Here is an 18,988-nt window from a genome sequence, read left to right on the forward strand (position 1 = left end):
CACATTGCATGTATCGTATTGTGTTGAACATAGTACGGTTTGCTTTACTTACATTAAGCATTCAACCAATAGAAAAAATATATAAAACATGTGTAGAAGAAATTATTAGCACCTTCTTATGTACATATCTTACATATGTCAAAAATTCCTTATTCATTATTTATTAAATTAATTTACATAAAAGAAAGATTAAAAAACAATATTTGAATTGAAAAATTTTAAATAGTCGATATTAGTAGAGATATTAATTTCAATGGAATGTTCATGAAACCTCTATCCTGCCATCTATATATCTATGTGCATAAGAATATTTGTTACGTTTTTCGTGTTTACACTTCAAACCTATTAAAATTATACACATGGACTATATTTAGAAATTACTCATACATTATTCAAATAATTAGTGTTTAATTTATAATTGTTTTACTAAGGTAGGAAGAACTATGGCGTACTTTGTAATTAGACAAACATTAACAAAAGATCATTGCGACTTGTCATACATTAACTCAAATAAAGTGAAATGTCAGCCTGACATTATTCGCAATCAATTAATTGATATTTAAGATACGATTATTATTGATATTTCTCTTAATGAATAATTATAATTTGTAACTTAATGTAGTATTTAAATTGTATATTTAATAATTTTTAATAATTTTATAAGGTAAAAATTGTTCTGTTATTAATTGGACACTTGATTATGTGATGATATTTCTATAATTTAATTTTCTAAGTGATTTTCAAAAATATGTCATATTAGATATAATATAACATATATTATATACAATTATTCTTATTTACATCTTGTTAAAATACAATACAAATTTTGAATTATTTGCATCTAAGTATGATTAAAAATATGGATTATTACTATTGTTATTCGTTTATACATAGTTACATAATTGTGTTTAATTATAGATAGACTATTTATAAATAAGACATCATGTATAATAATGGATCACCACCACCTTATGAATCACCTCCATATGTACCGCCTGGTTATTCACAAACAATGGGTGGTGTTCCACCTGCTAGCCCTTTCACATCTGCAGAAACTTGTATGTCTCATTCTTATTTTTTTATAGTGAACTCTACAATTTAACTAATTAATTAAGAAAATAAATTTAAAAACTTTATTATTTCTTTATAGACACAACTGGACCAACTATAGTAACAACAATTGTTCCACTGGGGCCAGGATCAACACATACAATTTGTTCACATTGCCATGCAGAAATAGATACTACAACAAAGACAGAACCTGGCATGATTGCCTATATATCTGGGGTTGTAATTGCATTAATGGGGTATTTACAAAAATATTTTTCAATTACCAATTCAGTATTTTAATTTATTTATTCAGTAATTTATTATATTACTATTTTGTATATTATCTTCAACAGATGTTGGTTAGGATGCTGTTTAATTCCATGCTGTATTGATGAATGTATGGATATTCATCACAGGTGCCCTAACTGTAAAGCTTATCTGGGACGTTATAGGAGATAAGATAACACAATACTAGTATCTATTGCATTTCACTTTGAAGTCATTTGAAAATTGCATCATATATATACATATATAACGAATAAGTTTTAGTTTTTATCTTCAACAAATATTTGCAATGTTTGGAACATAAACAATCAGCTTCAAATATTTTTCACATGAAAGTTTGATATACAGTGTGTTTGGTAACTGGTGGTACAAGCGGAAAGAGGGTGATTCTACGCGAAAAAAGAAGTCAAAAATATAGAATAAAAATTTTTCGTTTGAGGCTTTGTTTTCGAGGAAATCGACTTTGAATTTTCGCTCGGTACGCGTGCACTTTATCACGTCTCGTTATAACGGATCTCACTGTAGATCGTTGTCTCGATGGATATTATCGCAGTTTAAGTTTGTTTTTGCCGTAACGGAAAATTAGGAATACATAATGAAATAATATGAACTAATCATAAAGTTTATTATTACAAAAATTGCTGAAAATGTTGCCCATTCTGCCGAACACATACTTCTGCTCTTCTAATTAAATTTCTATGAACACTTTCTAACGTATTCGATTGTTTTAAAGTATGAAAGGCTACAATAATCTTTTCTTTCAATTATTCGCAACTTGCGATTTCTTCAGAATAGACAATTGATTTAATATGGCTCCATAAATAAAAGTCAAGCGGAGTTAAGTCAGGAGAGCGTGGTGGCCAAGCTATTGTTCCAGCACTACCAATCCAGCCTTGGTAATGTTGGTTTAAAAAATCTCTCACATGACGACTAAAATGTGGCGGTGCACCGTCTTGTTGAAAAATTAAACTTTCTCTAGTTCTCAGCGGTACATCTTCTAATAATTCCGGTAGTTTGTTTTGTAAGAAATCGAAATATGCTGCTAACGTTACATTTCCTTCGAAAAAATATGGCCCAATAATTAGATGTCCGATTATGCTAGTCCAGACGTTTACGTTCCATCTTACTTGAAAATGTGTTTCAAGAATAGAGTGAGGATTCTCATTTTGCCAATTATGCATGTTATGGACATTGAACATGCCGTCCCTTGTAAATTTCGCTTCATCGGTCCATAAAATTTTTAACAGAAATTCTGCATCGTTGGCATGCTGTTGAAGCAACCAATGACAAAATGCCTTTCACGAAATCTTATCATGAGGCATGAGTCCTTGTACTCTGGTGATATGATAAGCATGTAAGTTGTTTTCGTGTAGAATTCGAAGAATCGTGAAGCAACTAAGATTATACCGCAAAGAAAGGTTTCTTGCACTTATGTCAGGATGTTCCAAAACGTCCTTTAGTATTTGCTCTTCAACATTTACACTAACGCGTCGTCGACGACCACCATGTCGTCTAAGTTTTTCAAAAGAACCATATTCGTCGAGGGTTCGTTCTGCTCTTTGAATAACACGTTTGTCAGGATGTCGACGATTGGGATACCGGTGTCTGTAATGATCAGCTGCGGCTGATGCATTACCACCACACGCACCTAACGAAAGTGTCATGTCCGTATATTCCCGATTGCTGTATGTAGACATGATGGTAGACTAATAGGTACTGATAGTGGATAGCGATAAAAGTCGGATAGTAAGTTAATAGGTAGGAAAACACTTCGGTCACATTGGAAGTGTTTATCAACATAACGTCAATCGAGACAACGATCTACAGTGAGATCCGTTATAATGAGACGTGATAAAGTGTACGCGTACCGAGCGAAAATTCAAAGTCGATTTTCTCGAAAACAAAGCCTCAAACGAAAAATTTTTATTCTATATTTTCGACTTCTTTTTTCGCGTAGAATCACCCTCTTTCCGCTTGTACCACCAGTTACCAACCACCCTGTATGTAATGCACAATGCAAGATTGCACATAATTATATAAAAAAAGTATTTGATATTTACTTTCATAAAGGGAATCATTAAACATATTCGTGGATTTAAATATTAAATGAAAAAGTTCCTAGAATTCAATTTATTTGTTATATTTGGAAACTTTTTCATTATAAAAGTATAAAGTAATTGAGCAGAATGTACAAATGAAAACAAGGTTCATCGATAATTTTGTTTACAACAAATAGTACATAATATAAATTTTCATATGTAACATGTTTATAAAATTACTTCTAGATGAGGTAATATTCAAGTACTATTGTGTATGCAAGTACTGTTAAAAATCTATTTTTTTAAATTGTTAAAGATGATAAATTTATACAATTTGTGCCTGTTTTTATGAAGTTTATGAAGTCTATGAAGAAGTTTATGAAAATAACTATTTTTGGAAATAATGTACACTGCTGTCTTTTTATCACTTATAAAAATTTATATATTTTCAAATAGAAATAAATACTTTATAACATATAACAGAAAAGTTACATTTTAAAAATAAGATCAATTAATAATGTTAATGTAAAAAAAAGTTGATATTCCATAAATTATGTAATTAATGCCTTTCAATGGAGTGCCTATATATGTATAAATACAAATTAATATAGGTATTTTATAAATAATTTATACTAATAGCAAATCTCAAAAATGTATTTTTGAATAAGATAGTAATTTTTACTTGTATATTTATAGAAGAGACTAATTCTTACAATAGTCATAAAAAAAAAAGTGTAGTCATAAAATGTAGTCATAAATAACAATAATTGTAAAAATAACCATATTTGATTAACTCATCTGTATTTTTGATATTACTTTAGTGTAATATATATGCTTTTATATAAAATGTTCAGCAATGTATTCTATATTAATAAAATTATAATATTATAAACAAAATGAATAAAATTTAATGTCCTAAGTAATTTTTGCCTGCCTTTACATATTTTCGTCGACTTTTACTAGTTAAACATTTTTTTTATATTTTCAAAACTGTATTATTATATAACAATCAAAATTATAATTCAAATAAAATTTTTTACATTTATTTAATATAAATCGGTTATAACTACTTATTTCTTTTTCAAACCGATTTTATCTAAGTGATCTCATAAAAACTTACAGGAACATGACATTTATTAAAGACTAAACGTATTTTGAATTTTGTAAATTAAATGTTAACATAATATAATTGATAGTGTTTGAAGACAATTAATGAAACGATAGTTCAGAGAACAGTCTCGCATTCTATAACAATCTAACCTTAAAAGAAACGTGATGATCTATAAATATACATGTATATTTATATTGTTTTTACGTGAAAATTAGTAAAAGATATTAAAGTTCTATCTATATACATTATGACAATGTGGCATCATTCTAAATTAATTTGTAATAAATTTGTGACAAAATGGAATAATTTTGCTTTTTACAACTACAACAAAAGAATAAGACATAGTAGTTCAAAAACTACTGTAGAAACAAATGAAGATGTTGATGACCCACTTCCTAAGCAAACAAAAGTTGTTATATGTGGAGGTGGTGTTATGGGTGGTGCAGTTGCTTATCATCTTTCACTTATGGGATTAGGATCTCAAACTGTTATTGTAGAAAGCGGCAGGTATGAAATGGCAGACTTTGTAAGTCCATTTTGGACTGGATAAAAATGTATTTTCATTTATTTACTTTGACTAAATTTAGATTAGGAGGTGGAACAACCTGGCATACATCAGGATTAGTAGGAGCTTTTAAACCAAGTTTGGCACAAGTTAAGCTAGCTCAGGATACCATAGCATTATATAAAGCATTGGAAAAAAAAGGCTTATCAACAGGATGGAAACAATGTGGTAGTCTTTCTTTAGCACGCACAAGAGATCGTATGACTGTATTTAGACGAATGAAAGCACAGTCTATGTGAGTCAATTACTAATTGTAGTAGTATATAAAATTAATTAAATGTAGATCATTCTATGAATATTTTTAGTTCCCGCAATATTGAATGTCATTTGATTACACCAAAGCAAGTACAAGAAATATGTCCATTATTACGAGTAGATGATTTAGTTGGTGGATTATGGATCCCAGGGGATGGAGTGGGAGATCCATATCAAATTTGTTTAACATTAATAGGAGAGGCAAGAAAGAAAGGTGTTTACAGTTTTTCATGAAAGTAAAAAAGGATATAAGAATATGTATTTAATTTCATATTATAATGAGATTGTAAAATTCATTTAGCTCCTAATACTTTTAGGTGTTAAAGTGTTTGAAAATTGTAAAGTTACTAAAATTATTACACAAAATGGTAGAATTGCAGCTGTAGAAACAACACATGGTACTATTGAATGTGAACATTTTGTTAATTGTGCTGGATTTTGGGCACGTAATGTAGGAAAATTAAGCGAGCCATATGTAAAGGTTAAATATTTTCTTTACTGTTATTAGTGAATATAAGAAAGAAATATAATTTTTATAAATAATCTGAATTAAATATATTCTATTTTTAGGTGCCTCTCCACCCTGTAGAACATTATTATTTGCATACAAAATCAATTAATGGTTTAGATCCTATGACCCCTGTTATAAGGGATTTAGATGGATATATTTATTTTCGAGAAAATAACGGAAGTTTATTAGCTGGTGGCTTTGAACCAGTTGCAAAACCAGCATTTGAAGATGGAACAATACCTGGTTAGATATAGATTTTTATTTATTATTGACCTTATATAGATTTAAATATGCAACAAATTTTAATTTAGGAGGTACAGAGCAAAGATTTTTGCCAGAAGATTGGGACCATTTTCATATATTACTTGAACAAATGCTTTATAGAATTCCAAGTCTAGGAAATGCTATTTTAGAAAAATTATGTAATGGTCCTGAAGCATTTTCTCCAGATTGTAAGTGGATAGTTGGTGAAGCACCAGAAATACGTAATTATTATATTGCTGCTGGTATGAAAACGGTAAGTTACCTTAAGTTATGAAATTATAAGATATACAAAAATATAATTTTTATAGGTGGGTATATCAGCAGCTGGTGGAGTTGGTCGAGCAACTGCAGAATTAATAGTTAATGGTTCAACATCTTTAGATATGTATGAATTAGATGTGTCACGATTTTTGGGACTTCATAACAACCGTAAATTCCTACGTGATCGAGTAAAAGAAGTTCCTGGCATGCATTATGCTCTACAATATCCACATCATGAATTTAAAACTGGTAGAAATTTAAGAATGTCTCCAATTTATCCAAAACTTCGAGCAGCTGGTGCCATATTTGGTCAAGTAATGGGGTACGAGAGACCATCCTGGTTTCAATTAGATGGTGATAATGGTAGGTTCACTCTCTTTTATAAAAGACAAATTTTCTATGAAAAATTTTATATTAGAAGATAGATATTTCTATATTTTTTAGTATAAAATTCTTCATAAAACATTATTTATTAACATGTCTGTATTATAAAAGAAGAAACTGGATTTTATTATACAGATTGCTTTGCTACACAGATTTAGAGACGATTGATGGGTTTCAAAGATGTAAGATAGCATATACAAATACGTTCAGTAAACCACCATGGTTTGAAGCAGTTTGGAATGAGTATGCTGCATGTCGAGAAACAATTGGACTGAGCGACTATTCTTCTTTCACTAAAATTGATTTATGGGTATGATAGATTATTGTAACTAATATATGGATATATTATTGCATTACATGATTTTTCAATTCATGTATTGTTTTAGTCAAATGGAACGGAAGTAGTCGATTTTTTACAATATTTGTGTTCCAATGATGTTGATGTTCCAGTAGGAGGTATTATTCATACAGGTCTACAAAATCATCGTGGAGGTTATGAAAATGATTGCAGTTTAGCACGTATTGCTCCCAATCAGTAAGTTGTTTAAATAAGTTGTACAACTTATAAGATATAAGATATAGCTATATAATTAGATTTTTTATATTTAAGTTATATGATGATTGCACCTACCATACAACAAACTCGATGTAAGCATTGGATTAATCGTCATTTACCAGTAGATGGTTCTGTAGCAGTATCTGATGTAACATCAGCATATACAGCAATCTGTATTATGGGTCCTGCTACTAGGCAATTATTATCAGAATTAACAGATACTGACTTAAATCCCAAAAACTTTCCATTTTTTACTTTTAAGGTATTTATTATTAATTATTAATTATATTTATTATTAATTATAAGTATATTTAATATTATATTATTCATATTTAATTTTATTATGTTTACCACACATTTATTTCTTGAAAAGGAGTTAGATGTTGGTCTTGCTAATGGAATACGCACAATGAATTTAACTCATACTGGAGAACTTGGCTATGTCTTATATATTCCAAATGAAGTTAGTATCCTAAATTAATAAAAAAATCTTTTCTAAATTATGAATTTTATATTTTATTGATGTACACATTACACATTTGTAGTTTGCATTACATGTTTATACAAGATTAGTAGATGCTGGAGTTAAGTATGGAATAAAACATGCTGGTTACTATGCAACTCGAGCTTTACGAGTTGAAAAATTTTACGCATTTTGGGGTCAAGATTTAGACACCTTTACTACTCCTTTGGAATGTGGACGAACTTGGAGAGTAAAATTAGATGTAGTTATCTTTAGAATTTGCATGATTTATATATTAAAGTTTAATTAAAACAATATTTTAAAGCTATATGCTTAATAGAAAGGTGTGCATTTTATTGGAAGAGATGCTCTTTTAAAACAACGCGAAGAAGGTGTAAAACGGAAATATGTGCAGCTATTATTAAACGATCATGATCCCGAATTAGATACATGGTGTTGGGGCAGTGAACCTATTTTTAGAAATGGAAAATATTGTGGAATGACGACTACTACAGGTTACGGATTTACATTCAAAAAGCAGGTACATATTTAACGTTATTAACAGATTGCTAAATTTATATGATTATAAAACTTTGGTAAATTTTGAAAGCATAAAATATAAACATTTATAATAATCAATAAATTTTTATTTAGGTTTGCCTTGGATTTGTTCAAAATTTTGACTCACAAGGACGTCCACAAGAAGTGACAAATGAATATATATTGTCAGGAGATTACGAAGTAGATGTAGCGGGAATAAAATTTCCCGCAAAATGTCATTTGCATAGTCCTAATTTACCAACCAAATTTCCAGATAAGGAAAGGGATTCTTACCATGCAACACGTGATCATCAAGTTGTTTGACTCTAACATTATAAGTTTTGAGTTTTGTACAAATAATGTATATAAAGTTTAATAAATTATTTAATAAGTGACAATTATAAATCACTACTTAACATATAAAGCAAAGGATTACTTAAACCACATTTTAATTAATCAGCTTTATCTTTTTTCGTAGCTACAATTCTTAAAAAATTACATCAATGTATACTAGTAATTATATACTATATTACAGATTTTCAGGTGCACCATACATTCTGCAAATACTCCCTAAATGACTTACATAGTACATATTAATTTTGGTATTGATTCAATATACCACTTATTCATATTACATTTATATTCAATTTAACCTACAAAAATTCACTATTACTTCTTGAACACCCTTGCTGTCTTGACTTCCTCTTCTTCATTATGATACGCATTATACTGACATTTGTGCTATAATATTACAATGTCGTGGTAACACACTGTCTCAAGTACACTGTTCAAAAGACACATTTTGTGAGGTTGAATGTTCGTTGCTTTCTGATCGATGCAACAATATTTTTATTAAAATATTAACATAATAGTAATCTCGCTTATTCTAGCTCAATTGATACACTTAATATACGATTATTCAATATCTATCCACCAAAAGTTAAGCCCAAAGTATGGTACATCTATCCGTACATTAACAACTTTTTACACGCGATTCTTATTATTTATGTTCTTCTTTTTTACTGTACACAAATCGACAATGAAAAATAAAGCGTCCTATCACTCTGGGATATTCGGTTCCCGAATGGATTCTAAATCTTTTAGGTTCCTACACGAATGAGCTATTGAATCGAATAACCTGAAACAATATAAATAAAAAAATATACATTATATGAGAAATCAAAATAATAAAATACACAATTATCATTAATAACTTACTTTTCAATTTCTGGTGCACAGTGAATAAATTCATGCGTCCAGAATTTGTATGTTGGATTTTTGATAAGTTCAACAAAAGTAACAAGAAGACCCCATGGGTGAGGTCTATTTACAACAAGTCTTTCAAGAATAACTCTTGTAATTTGTTCTTGTATCGCTTGCGTATTAGCTTCAACAAACAAGTACAGAAGTGTACAACAGAAGTAATTCGTATGGGTGTTAGGATACCGCAACTGATTCATAATTGCATTTATGAATAAATAACGGCCTTCTGTATCAAGATCCACTGCCAAGTTTTGAAATATATCCATATGTGCAGAATGTGCGATAGCAGACATGTTAGGCGTATGTCCTTTACTGCGAATAAAAGATATAGCTTGTGTCCCAACATAAAGTACGAGAGCGTTCATTAATGGAATATTGTAGCGAAAACCAGTGTCTTGAGACACTTGTAAATTACTACGCAATTCAGAAAGGAAAGTAACTGGAGCTCGCGCTTTTAAATACGAATCAAGTTCTTTTTTGAAACTTAATGGCTGTATCATAGATGCAAAATTTGTCAATATTCGGGGGGTATGTGTTGCTTGTTGTAGCAGATTAACTGTTAAATTCGGCGTGAATGGATCAGGTAACCGCATACTTCTTGGATATGCGCTTAAAATAATATTTTTCATCTGTGTGCAATTAAGTGGAATTACATCACAAAATCCATAGTGATATTCACAAAGAAATTCAGGAAAATCGTGTAATAAGACTAATAGTACTCTAACTGTTCCTCTGTATAACGTATGAACAGGCTTTGCAAGTTCCGTGTTTCGAAGGTATGATGCAAGGTACTTAAAGAGATCAATTAAAAGTTGCGCATACATGCCCCAACATTTTTGTTGTGGTGTAATCGCAAGCGTACGTCCAATAAAAACTCTGTGTGCAACTATATCCAACCAAGCGTAACAAAATCCTGAAGCTTTGGCTGGTCTAAGTATATGTAGCGTATGGCAGAAAGCAGTTAATACTTGATAATTTATTGCTTCCAATACAGGTTCAGGGGTGCAAAGTTCCAAAAAAAGCATGATGAAAATTCTATGATACGGCAATTGTTGAAAATCAGTTCCTCGCATTTCCTGATCCTGTAGTAATACGCCAGCAACGATTCCCAAAACCTTGTTCAGTAAATTAATTTTTGTATGAGTGTTTGTGCTGTCACCAGAATGTTTTACCAGAAGTGCGATCAAACGAACGAAAGCATCCAACGAATGGAAACATTTCGCACGAACAATACATTCTACAGAATTTGTCTCAGCTAAAGCACGATAACACGAATCGACACACATCTGAGTACTCAACTTAAAGAATCTTGTTATGAGATCGTCTGTTTTAAGGATTCCATGAATGTTCATTTGATGGACAAACATTCCGAAAGCTTTCGTGGGATCACGAGCATGCGTTGGATTATGATGCATTGAGATCCATTCGCGTAACAAATATTCCGTCTTTTCCATCAATCCAGGTGGATCGTCAAAGTCACGAGCCTGTAAAAAATAAATAACATAAATTGTAAATACAAACGTGTGTTCTTGGTGCCTTAAGATTGGCAGAATTTACTTACTCTCACCTGTAGAATTCCAGAATGAATATGCGCCGTAGGGCCAGCAGGAGCTCTGTCTGCTAATACTCCTGTATCATGATTTAGGCGCAATGATTCTATCAGATTTGTCAGTCTAAACAGTAAAATTCTGAAAAAAAAAATATATGTTTTATTTGAATTAATTCTGCACTAATTAATATCGTAATATTAATAGTCACCCTTCAGGTGGTGCTCTGTGGTGAGCTATTCGGGCAAGTATTTCAATTGTGTGAAATAGGTCAGATTCGGCAACATGTGTAGTTTGTCTTTCATCAATTAAATAAAGTTGCACCAACTGCATAGCAAATGCTGTCGCCATAGAATTTCCAGAATCTATAGCTTGAGCCAAAGCTAAATCATACTGTGGAAGACTAATTAAATGAGACCTAAAAAATATAGTAACGGTACTATTTATATTTTATCACTCAAATAAATTTAATAATTTAATAATATATTATGAAAAATAGAATACCTGATAAGATAATCGACAGCTTCGAAGTTGTATCGAAACTCTTCTCGACACTCAGTTAAACACCGAGTAATGTGTTTGTTTGTCCATTGCATGCCATAGGCACGTGGATCTTGTAAACATTTTAAAATACGTAGATGAAGTTCTCTATATCGCAATATAATTTCTGAATCTATTACACCGCTGGTAATGGTAGGGCCATCTAATAAACCTTCTACAGCCTAGAATTAGAGATATATAGATTGCATATAATGTAGATTACATACTTAAATAATATAATTTGTAATAATTTACTTTTTTAAGTAATGTCATAGCAGCGCCTGCATCTCTTGATCTTCGTGTTAGGATAATAGAATCTAAGAGACTGTGAAGAGCAGCATGTTGTGGAGGAGGTGTAACTGGACCCATTGCAGCAAGCAATACTTCAACTTCAGCTGCAAGTTTTTCTAACATAGCTCCAACTTCATCGTTACTCACAGCTGCTGCATATGCAGCAACTTGTTGTGCCGTCGCTACTGCAACTGCTGGATTAGCAGCAAATGCAGTTACAGTAGGTTCCTTTAAGAAAAAAGTATTTTAAATAAACAATATTATATAAGAATTATAAATATACGACATATAGAATATGGAATACATACTGTAACAGGTTTTGGCATTAACAAAGCTTGTGTGTCTCGTTCAGATAGTGGTAAGAATCCTGGAATATTCCTCGCAAATTCTTCATAAACAGCCATTTGTTGAGGCGTCACTCCGCCAACTTTTAGTCTTATTTGTTCAGGCATTCTCTCAGCTTGATATTTAAGTAATGGATCGCAATATCTTCTTCCTTCTTGCCGTGCAATTTTTCGTAATTCAATTTCATTCAATAAACGTTTATCCATTTCTGGAATTGCCTTTTCAATAGCTGTTTTTTGTACAAATGCGCAAGCAAGTTCCATATTATCAGCAGCTACTACATTAGCTGCTTGTTCTGCAAGTTCTTTTTGTTGTGGGGTGGTGCCCATCATTGCAGTTAAAAAAGCTTGTTTTAAATTTGTACTAATTGACGCCAAAACTTGATCACGGCAAGTAATCATAGCCATTCCAGCAGTTAAATTACGAACCATATGTCTTGCTGCTGTTCTCATTCGAACTTCTTCTGGATCTAATGCAAAGTCTTTTCTCACAATTTGTTCGCTAGTGGTTAGAGCTATTTTGATCGATCGATCAACTACAGGATGAATCCATTCTTGAATTGCTCTTTCAACAGCTGGACGAACAAACTGTTTCAAATGTGGATGCGTTTGGAATAATGGCAAATTATTATTAATGGTGATATGTTGAGAAATATTAGCAATTCCTGTTACAGAAATATCCATATAATTAAAACGCGGCTCTGGTGGACCAGTAGGTAAAGATGGTGTTGTATTTGCTGGAGCTGTTTGTGGAACAATAGTTCCAGCTGTAGTAGGACCAACCAATTCTTCAATAGGACCTTGTGTTTGTTGCTGATTGTTGTTTGATTCAGACTTTTTATTAGGATGTGATAGCTGATATTCTAAGTTCCGTAATTTTTCTGGATCTTTTAAATAAAGCGCAGGTTTTAATTCACCTACATCAATGCTTAAATTTTTGCATAATACTTCTATCTCGAATTTTAAATTCAATTTTAGGTCTGGTTCTTGATGTAATTCTGCTAATACATTCATAATTGCCATTGTCCAAGGATTAGGTGGACGAAAAACACGACTTTTTGCACAACTTTCAAGTACTTTAGCAACAAATGGAACAACATAAAGAAGTTCTTGTTGACCTTTGTGATATGCTTCGACAAGTAAACTTTTTAGATCTATATCAATGTGTAAAATCGGTTTATTTCTGCCAAGAGTTAACATTCCTAGCCAATGACCTAAATTTTTTAAAAGTGAGCGATCAGAAAAATTCGCTATTCCTTTATCACTCCGTAATAAAACCTTTATGTTTCTAAATGTTTCTCTAGTAACCATTTTGTACACTTCTGGTAATTTCAAACAGTCCAGAAAATTTGAATATAAAGCATGGAAATTTAATTCTATGCTTGCACGTTTCATTACTAAATACTGAGCCATCCAAGGCCAATACTCTTCTGTGACAATTTCTCGAATTTCATCACATTTTTGTTGTAAATTAAGTTGACTAAGATTATTGAAGATGAATGCTGTTTTATCTTGCAAAGCTTCTGGAGGTGTTGTTATCTTTTCTTCTTTATCGGTTGCTACTAATAACGTATCAATGTTTGTTGCATTAGCAATAGAAGGCTAAAATTAAAGAAAAAATCATAAGTAACAATGAAAATGTATTATGCAGTTCTCAAATTTATATTTTACTTACTCTGGCTGAGAGAGAGGTGGTTGGAGTCGTGGATGATTTCGCTTGAGTAGTGCTTGTCGTTATTGTTGTTGTTGTAATAGTTTTATATGGTGTAGTAACTGGTGCCAGCATAGCTGCTAAAGATTTTGGGAGAACTGGACCTTGAGGTCTTGTGGGAGGCTCCTGCCCCTGGAATCCATATTCTATATACTCAATTAAATGTGGTGGGAACTCACTGAAATGTTGAATTGCCCTGACGTGATCACAGTATGTTTGGTAGTCTTTTAAACGGTTTTTGAACCGATCCAGAGCTGTTATGCCAAAGTAATACATCTTGCTGCCTTCTGGTTTCCTAAGTGCATCCAATACAAATCTCAGAGCTAATCCAAGTGTCATATAGCTACTAATCAATCCTCTTTCGATAATTCCTCCGAATAATTGTGCCGTAATTTGCAACTCTTTATCTGGGTATTGAGGAAAAAATCGATATTCCTCAAATAAGTTTCGCAACATACAGTTGAATACTTCTCTCTCTCTTTTACTACCAGAATCTTGAAATTTTTTTAACATATCAAGAACTTCATCAATTGATAAGGTAGGATGTGGCGGATGGTTGTATATTCGCTGAAAGTAACTGTTTGCTTCATCTTCAATTTCTTTGGAAACATTTTGTGCCATATCAGGAAATAAGTTCGATGCTTCAGGTATTCTTGCTTTTTCAATGCCTGTTGGTGGTCCAAGTCGTCCTAATCCTCCGATTGTTGTACTTCCAGGTAAAACAGATGGTCCTTGTGTACCAACTGGTCCTGAATGCAACTGTGAAGATAACGGTAACATTGGAAATGGACTTGGAGAAGGTCCCATGAGACGAGATGGAGAGCCAGGTGCTGATACTAAAGGTCCAAGTGCACCTGATAAATTAAACGCAGAACTACTTGGTGGACCAAGACTGGAACCCAAACCAATAGATGCAAGACTTGAACTTAAATTTCCAAGCGGATCCACTTGTTTTGAAGAAAACAACTACAAAATTAAATAAGATATATTTATATATAAGATTAGTGTACAAGTAAATATAAGAAATTACATTAATTTCGATACCTGTCCTCCCAAAGTTGCTGGATTAAAAGGTTCCAATCCACGATGTCGTAAAACTCCTGGTGGTGGAGGTCTACTCATTGTACTTTTACTCAACATTAGACTACAATTTTGTACCATTGTCATTATTGCCTCGGAACATTCTTGAGATACACTTCTGTAAAATAAAAAAGAGGGGAAATAAAAAAAATATTAATAATAAGGAAATATTATTTATATTAAAAACATTTAGAATACAAAAACAGTAAAACATACCCAGCGCATACTTGCAAACAAGCAAGCATTGTTGTTAGTGTTTCTTGTGGAAGTTGACTTGCTTTTGGTACTGTAAGATCTTCCTTTATACCAGGTCCCATTACTTGAGGACAACGTCTTTGTAAAAACTTTACACAAGCAGTAACAAAAACTTCTCCTTGTTCTCTAATTTTATCAGTCAACCATTTTTCTAATTTTAAATATTCTCTTCTTGAAGCCAAACAGGCTAGATCAATAACAAATGGATACGATTGAGCAGTCAATAAATGAGTTAATGCTTTGAGGTCTTGAGCAACATCAAGAATACGAGATAGTCTTGTTTGATCATGATCTCCACGTATATACCATTCTGCCATAGCATGCATAATAATAGATTTTATTTTAACTGTATTTCCATGCCATGCATGATGTAGAATAACAGCTGAATTTGGATGATTCCCAAGAAAAATAGGCATTAATGTACTAAGTAATTCTTGTCTAAGTATTGTAATAGGAGCACTAATTTGTAATAATGCTAATACAAGAACATCAGGGCAGTGTTGAATGGGCCATTTAAATATTTCTTGAACTGGTCCATACAGTCCTCTTTCTGCCATATGCAAGAGTAATTCAACTACATTTAAGGACCTCCAAGTTTGTGCTTCCTTACTGTCACTCTCTGGTGCTGCTTTCAATACATCAACAGTTACAGAATGATATGGATAATCGGCGAAACAAAATATATCAGGGCACTTTAAAATTTGTTGCACTAAAGAAAACTGTCCTTCTATGTTATCCCAATGACGATAAAAAAGTTCCACAGGAAACATATCTGGAGGATATCCTTGATGTTGCAATCCCAACCTTAATCCTGTGATCAATAAATTCAATCCTTGTCTATCTTTGATAACAAATTCTGCATGATCTAGTTTAACTATCACTTCATTCCAAGATAATGTTGATTGCTGTAATTAACAATGAACATAAATTAAAATTAAATACTTAATTTAATACATAAAGTTATTAGATATCAGTTACTAAAGATTACAATTTCTTTTAAAGCTTGAACAAAAACTTCAACATTCCATGTAGTAGGAGCAGCATTATCACTTGATTTTTCTTTATTTGCATCTTGTGTAGCTCCTGAATTACCCCAAAATGATTGTAATCCTCCAGCATCATCAAGACTACTACAGCTACGTGCCATATGACCTAAAACCCTTGCTGCGCATGTTGGAGATATTTCTCGAGCCCCTAAACCAGCCAAAGCTGATCGACATTCTTCAACACTGTTAGTGAATCCATATCCTAATTCCATAATCAATTCTACTAGAGAATTCCCATCCTAAAATAGACATATTACATGTATTAAAAGATTTTTAATATATAATATATTACAATAATTATACAGTTATTATTATTTGTATTACCATTTGATTAACAGCCATGTTTAGTTCGATTTTGGTTTGCGGAGTTTCCCCGTTGTCTGGGTACAAGAGTGGTGCTAGCACCACTGGTACCAGCTCACGGGGAAAATCGCGCCTCAAATTCTTGAGAAATTTTTCTTTTGCTTCAGATGAAAGGCCAAATTGATTGGCTGAATGAAAAGCTTGAGACAATATAAGATGAAGAACTTCAGGTAATGAATCGTGCAATCCTTCTTCGTGATGTCTGTTGCTTGTTTCAGAATTAATATAATTTTTTATCAATTCAGGCAGCTGTTTTTGTACGTGCTCTAGAGCTAATGTACGAATTTCAGTATTTTCAGAATGGAGCAATGCAATCGCAAATGCAACTTCTTGTACCAGAGTTAACCCAAGTGCCTTTTTTAAACGTAAAAAAAACTTTGGTGATGGGTTCAAAGTCTAAAAGATAAAGTTAAAATTAACAAAAGTTGTTTGTTTTAAAAGAATGTGATATAAAGAAATGTTTAATATATATCAATTTATATAAATATACACATATACACACACCAATTCTGATAATCTTTACCAAAATAAAAAGTAAAATATACCTTTTGTTGATGAAATGGATGGTCTATAGCAAAGCACAGATTAGAAATAAAAGAAGGTTTGCTAAGAAGATTAGTACACTCTTGTTTTAAAAGTTGCACTTGAAAGTAATCTCTCGCACTTAATTCTGGTGACTCTCCTGTGGAAAAGTCGATGCACGAGAGTAAAGAGCGCAGCAAATGTCTGTCTGCCTCCAAACCCTTCCACTGCACCAGCTAGAATACAATAATACATTTTAGAATGATGAATTATCATATATAAAATATGTATATAAACATGAATATATTAGATATGACCTCTACGGCATTATCACATATTCAGTAACAGAAATAAAACTGAGAAAAGATTATAATATATTTCAAAATAACTTCAAACAAATAAGTATTTTACAACTATTATATTTGTTAAGTAACTGAAACATTATTATTATTATTTATGTTTTAGAAGGGAGCATTGAAAAATATACAGAGTTTCATCGTTCGAAATAATACGTTGGAATACATACAAATTACGGAAAGAGGCTAAGTTCAAGATGTATTTCATGCCGCGTGAATATTCAATTGCCATTACTTATAGAATAAGTTTATTAATCTATATATAAATCCACATTTATTTTTTTTTTGTGAAGATGTTCACTTTAATAATTGAAATTAAATGGAATCTGTAATAATATTCACGAAGCATATTGCGTTGTTCCGAGGACGGCGTGTGATGAATAGAAGGTGGAAGGGGTGGACATAAGAGATGCAGTAGTACAACAGGTTTTTTTCTACTTACAACTGATATTTCTTGGCAGCTGTCTCGAAAATTTTTCTTATTTAAATTCGTAACCAAATAACTGATTTGTGACAAAGTAAAAGATAACGAGTCCAGGTTCATAGTTCCATGAATACGACCTCGAAAGCTTCAAACACGTTTGAAGCTTTCTTCGGTATCCACGAATTGCCTCCCCGGATTCTCTCCTCGTTAAAAGCATGAAAACTACATTGGCACAGTCCTGCGACCAACATCGGGATTAATATTTTGAAATACAATTTCAAACCAACGTCATGGCGAGCACAACAAGATAATACTCAAAACGTAACACTACTCCAAAATCACACCATATAACCAGTCACACTTTACTGGTCTTTTTTTCCATCTACTTCGGTAGACTTCTACCTCTACAAGACAGCCGGTTCAATGTTTCTTTAAATCGTCACTAGAGAGCGTTAACGTTCGAATGAAAATCTATTACATTTTCTTATATGTTATATTACTAATTTTTACATAATTGTAAAAAATTTTCTTATAAATTCTATTATAAAGAGCATGTCAATTCATTTTTTTATTTTACAATCATATACGATTAAGAAAACAACTAAATTTGTTTGGACTTTGATTAATTAATTACGTAAACAGGTTGACCAACTTTACTATAATCATTATTTCAGTGAAAAATAGATATGTATATTTACTAAAATATTTTTCAAGAGATGATAAAATTGTAAATTCTTACTTAATCACATTCGAACATTAGCGTTAAGTATATAAAATAAAAAATAGTAATGATGCTCTACTAAATAATATAAGTGAATCTTAGTAGAAACATAAACTGGTATAAATAATATTATATGAAAAATGTTCACTCCATTCTTGTATATTTTTAAATTTTCTACTTTTTATTAGGTACTATACATTTGTGTGAAGAATAGTTTTAAAATCTGATTTACAACTTGATT

General features: G+C 31.6%; 3 protein-coding genes across 6 annotated transcripts; 2 read left to right on the plus strand and 1 right to left on the minus strand.

Annotated features, from left to right (window-relative positions):
• Positions 1-231: 231 nt before the first annotated feature.
• Positions 232-2,052, plus strand: LOC126865089 (cell death-inducing p53-target protein 1). Of its 3 annotated transcripts, none has more exons than XM_050617220.1 (4): positions 232-431; positions 919-1,058; positions 1,151-1,307; positions 1,404-2,052. In XM_050617220.1, exons 2-4 carry the CDS (start codon positions 944-946, stop codon positions 1,507-1,509), a joined length of 378 nt encoding a protein of 125 aa, XP_050473177.1. In that variant the 5' UTR covers positions 232-431; positions 919-943; the 3' UTR covers positions 1,510-2,052. The 3 variants fall into 3 exon arrangements, with proteins under 3 accessions (XP_050473177.1, XP_050473168.1, XP_050473186.1); XM_050617211.1 differs by having other exon boundaries at positions 252-431; positions 923-1,058; XM_050617229.1 differs by lacking the exon at positions 232-431 and adding an exon at positions 438-664 and having other exon boundaries at positions 923-1,058.
• Positions 2,053-4,584: 2,532 nt separating this feature from the next.
• On the plus strand, positions 4,585-8,682 carry LOC126864954 (pyruvate dehydrogenase phosphatase regulatory subunit, mitochondrial). The gene is made up of 14 exons (XM_050616901.1): positions 4,585-4,992; positions 5,073-5,285; positions 5,356-5,519; positions 5,623-5,786; positions 5,876-6,059; positions 6,128-6,333; positions 6,389-6,704; positions 6,878-7,035; positions 7,112-7,260; positions 7,336-7,543; positions 7,655-7,744; positions 7,827-8,006; positions 8,085-8,285; positions 8,399-8,682. The coding sequence occupies exons 1-14, from the start codon at positions 4,733-4,735 to the stop codon at positions 8,606-8,608; spliced, it is 2,703 nt and encodes a 900-aa protein (XP_050472858.1). The 5' UTR covers positions 4,585-4,732; the 3' UTR covers positions 8,609-8,682.
• On the minus strand, positions 8,651-18,492 carry LOC126864930 (CCR4-NOT transcription complex subunit 1). 2 transcript variants are annotated; one of them, XM_050616841.1, is made up of 14 exons: positions 18,045-18,492; positions 17,270-17,482; positions 16,686-17,120; positions 16,304-16,600; positions 15,277-16,220; positions 15,025-15,178; positions 13,945-14,946; positions 12,234-13,871; positions 11,890-12,153; positions 11,599-11,816; positions 11,306-11,512; positions 11,109-11,235; positions 9,503-11,031; positions 8,651-9,422 (listed from the first exon to the last, which is right to left on the minus strand). In XM_050616841.1, exons 1-14 carry the CDS (start codon positions 18,144-18,146, stop codon positions 9,344-9,346), a joined length of 7,209 nt encoding a protein of 2,402 aa, XP_050472798.1. In that variant the 5' UTR covers positions 18,147-18,492; the 3' UTR covers positions 8,651-9,343. The 2 variants fall into 2 exon arrangements, with proteins under 2 accessions (XP_050472798.1, XP_050472809.1); XM_050616852.1 differs by having other exon boundaries at positions 11,115-11,235; positions 18,045-18,491.
• Positions 18,493-18,988: the final 496 nt, after the last annotated feature.

This window comes from Bombus huntii, chromosome 1, assembly GCF_024542735.1.
Source record: "Bombus huntii isolate Logan2020A chromosome 1, iyBomHunt1.1, whole genome shotgun sequence".
Taxonomy (NCBI): domain Eukaryota; kingdom Metazoa; phylum Arthropoda; class Insecta; order Hymenoptera; family Apidae; genus Bombus; species Bombus huntii.

Excerpts from the sequence above, each read along its gene's own strand:
- LOC126865089 (XM_050617220.1), top strand. The coding sequence starts at position 944 with ATGTATAATAATGGATCACCACCACCTTATGAATCACCTCCATATGTA. Across the intron at positions 1,059-1,150 it reads TTTCACATCTGCAGAAACTT|ACACAACTGGACCAACTATA; the intron begins GTATGTCTCATT and ends ATTTCTTTATAG. Across the intron at positions 1,308-1,403 it reads GTTGTAATTGCATTAATGGG|ATGTTGGTTAGGATGCTGTT; the intron begins GTATTTACAAAA and ends TATCTTCAACAG.
- LOC126864954 (XM_050616901.1), top strand. The coding sequence starts at position 4,733 with ATGACAATGTGGCATCATTCTAAATTAATTTGTAATAAATTTGTGACA. Across the intron at positions 7,036-7,111 it reads TCACTAAAATTGATTTATGG|TCAAATGGAACGGAAGTAGT; the intron begins GTATGATAGATT and ends GTATTGTTTTAG. Across the intron at positions 7,745-7,826 it reads TCTTATATATTCCAAATGAA|TTTGCATTACATGTTTATAC; the intron begins GTTAGTATCCTA and ends ACACATTTGTAG.
- LOC126864930 (XM_050616841.1), bottom strand. The coding sequence starts at position 18,146 with ATGAACCTGGACTCGTTATCTTTTACTTTGTCACAAATCAGTTATTTG. Across the intron at positions 12,154-12,233 it reads TAATGCCAAAACCTGTTACA|GAACCTACTGTAACTGCATT; the intron begins GTATGTATTCCA and ends TTTTTCTTAAAG. Across the intron at positions 11,513-11,598 it reads GCTGTCGATTATCTTATCAG|GTCTCATTTAATTAGTCTTC; the intron begins GTATTCTATTTT and ends TATATTTTTTAG.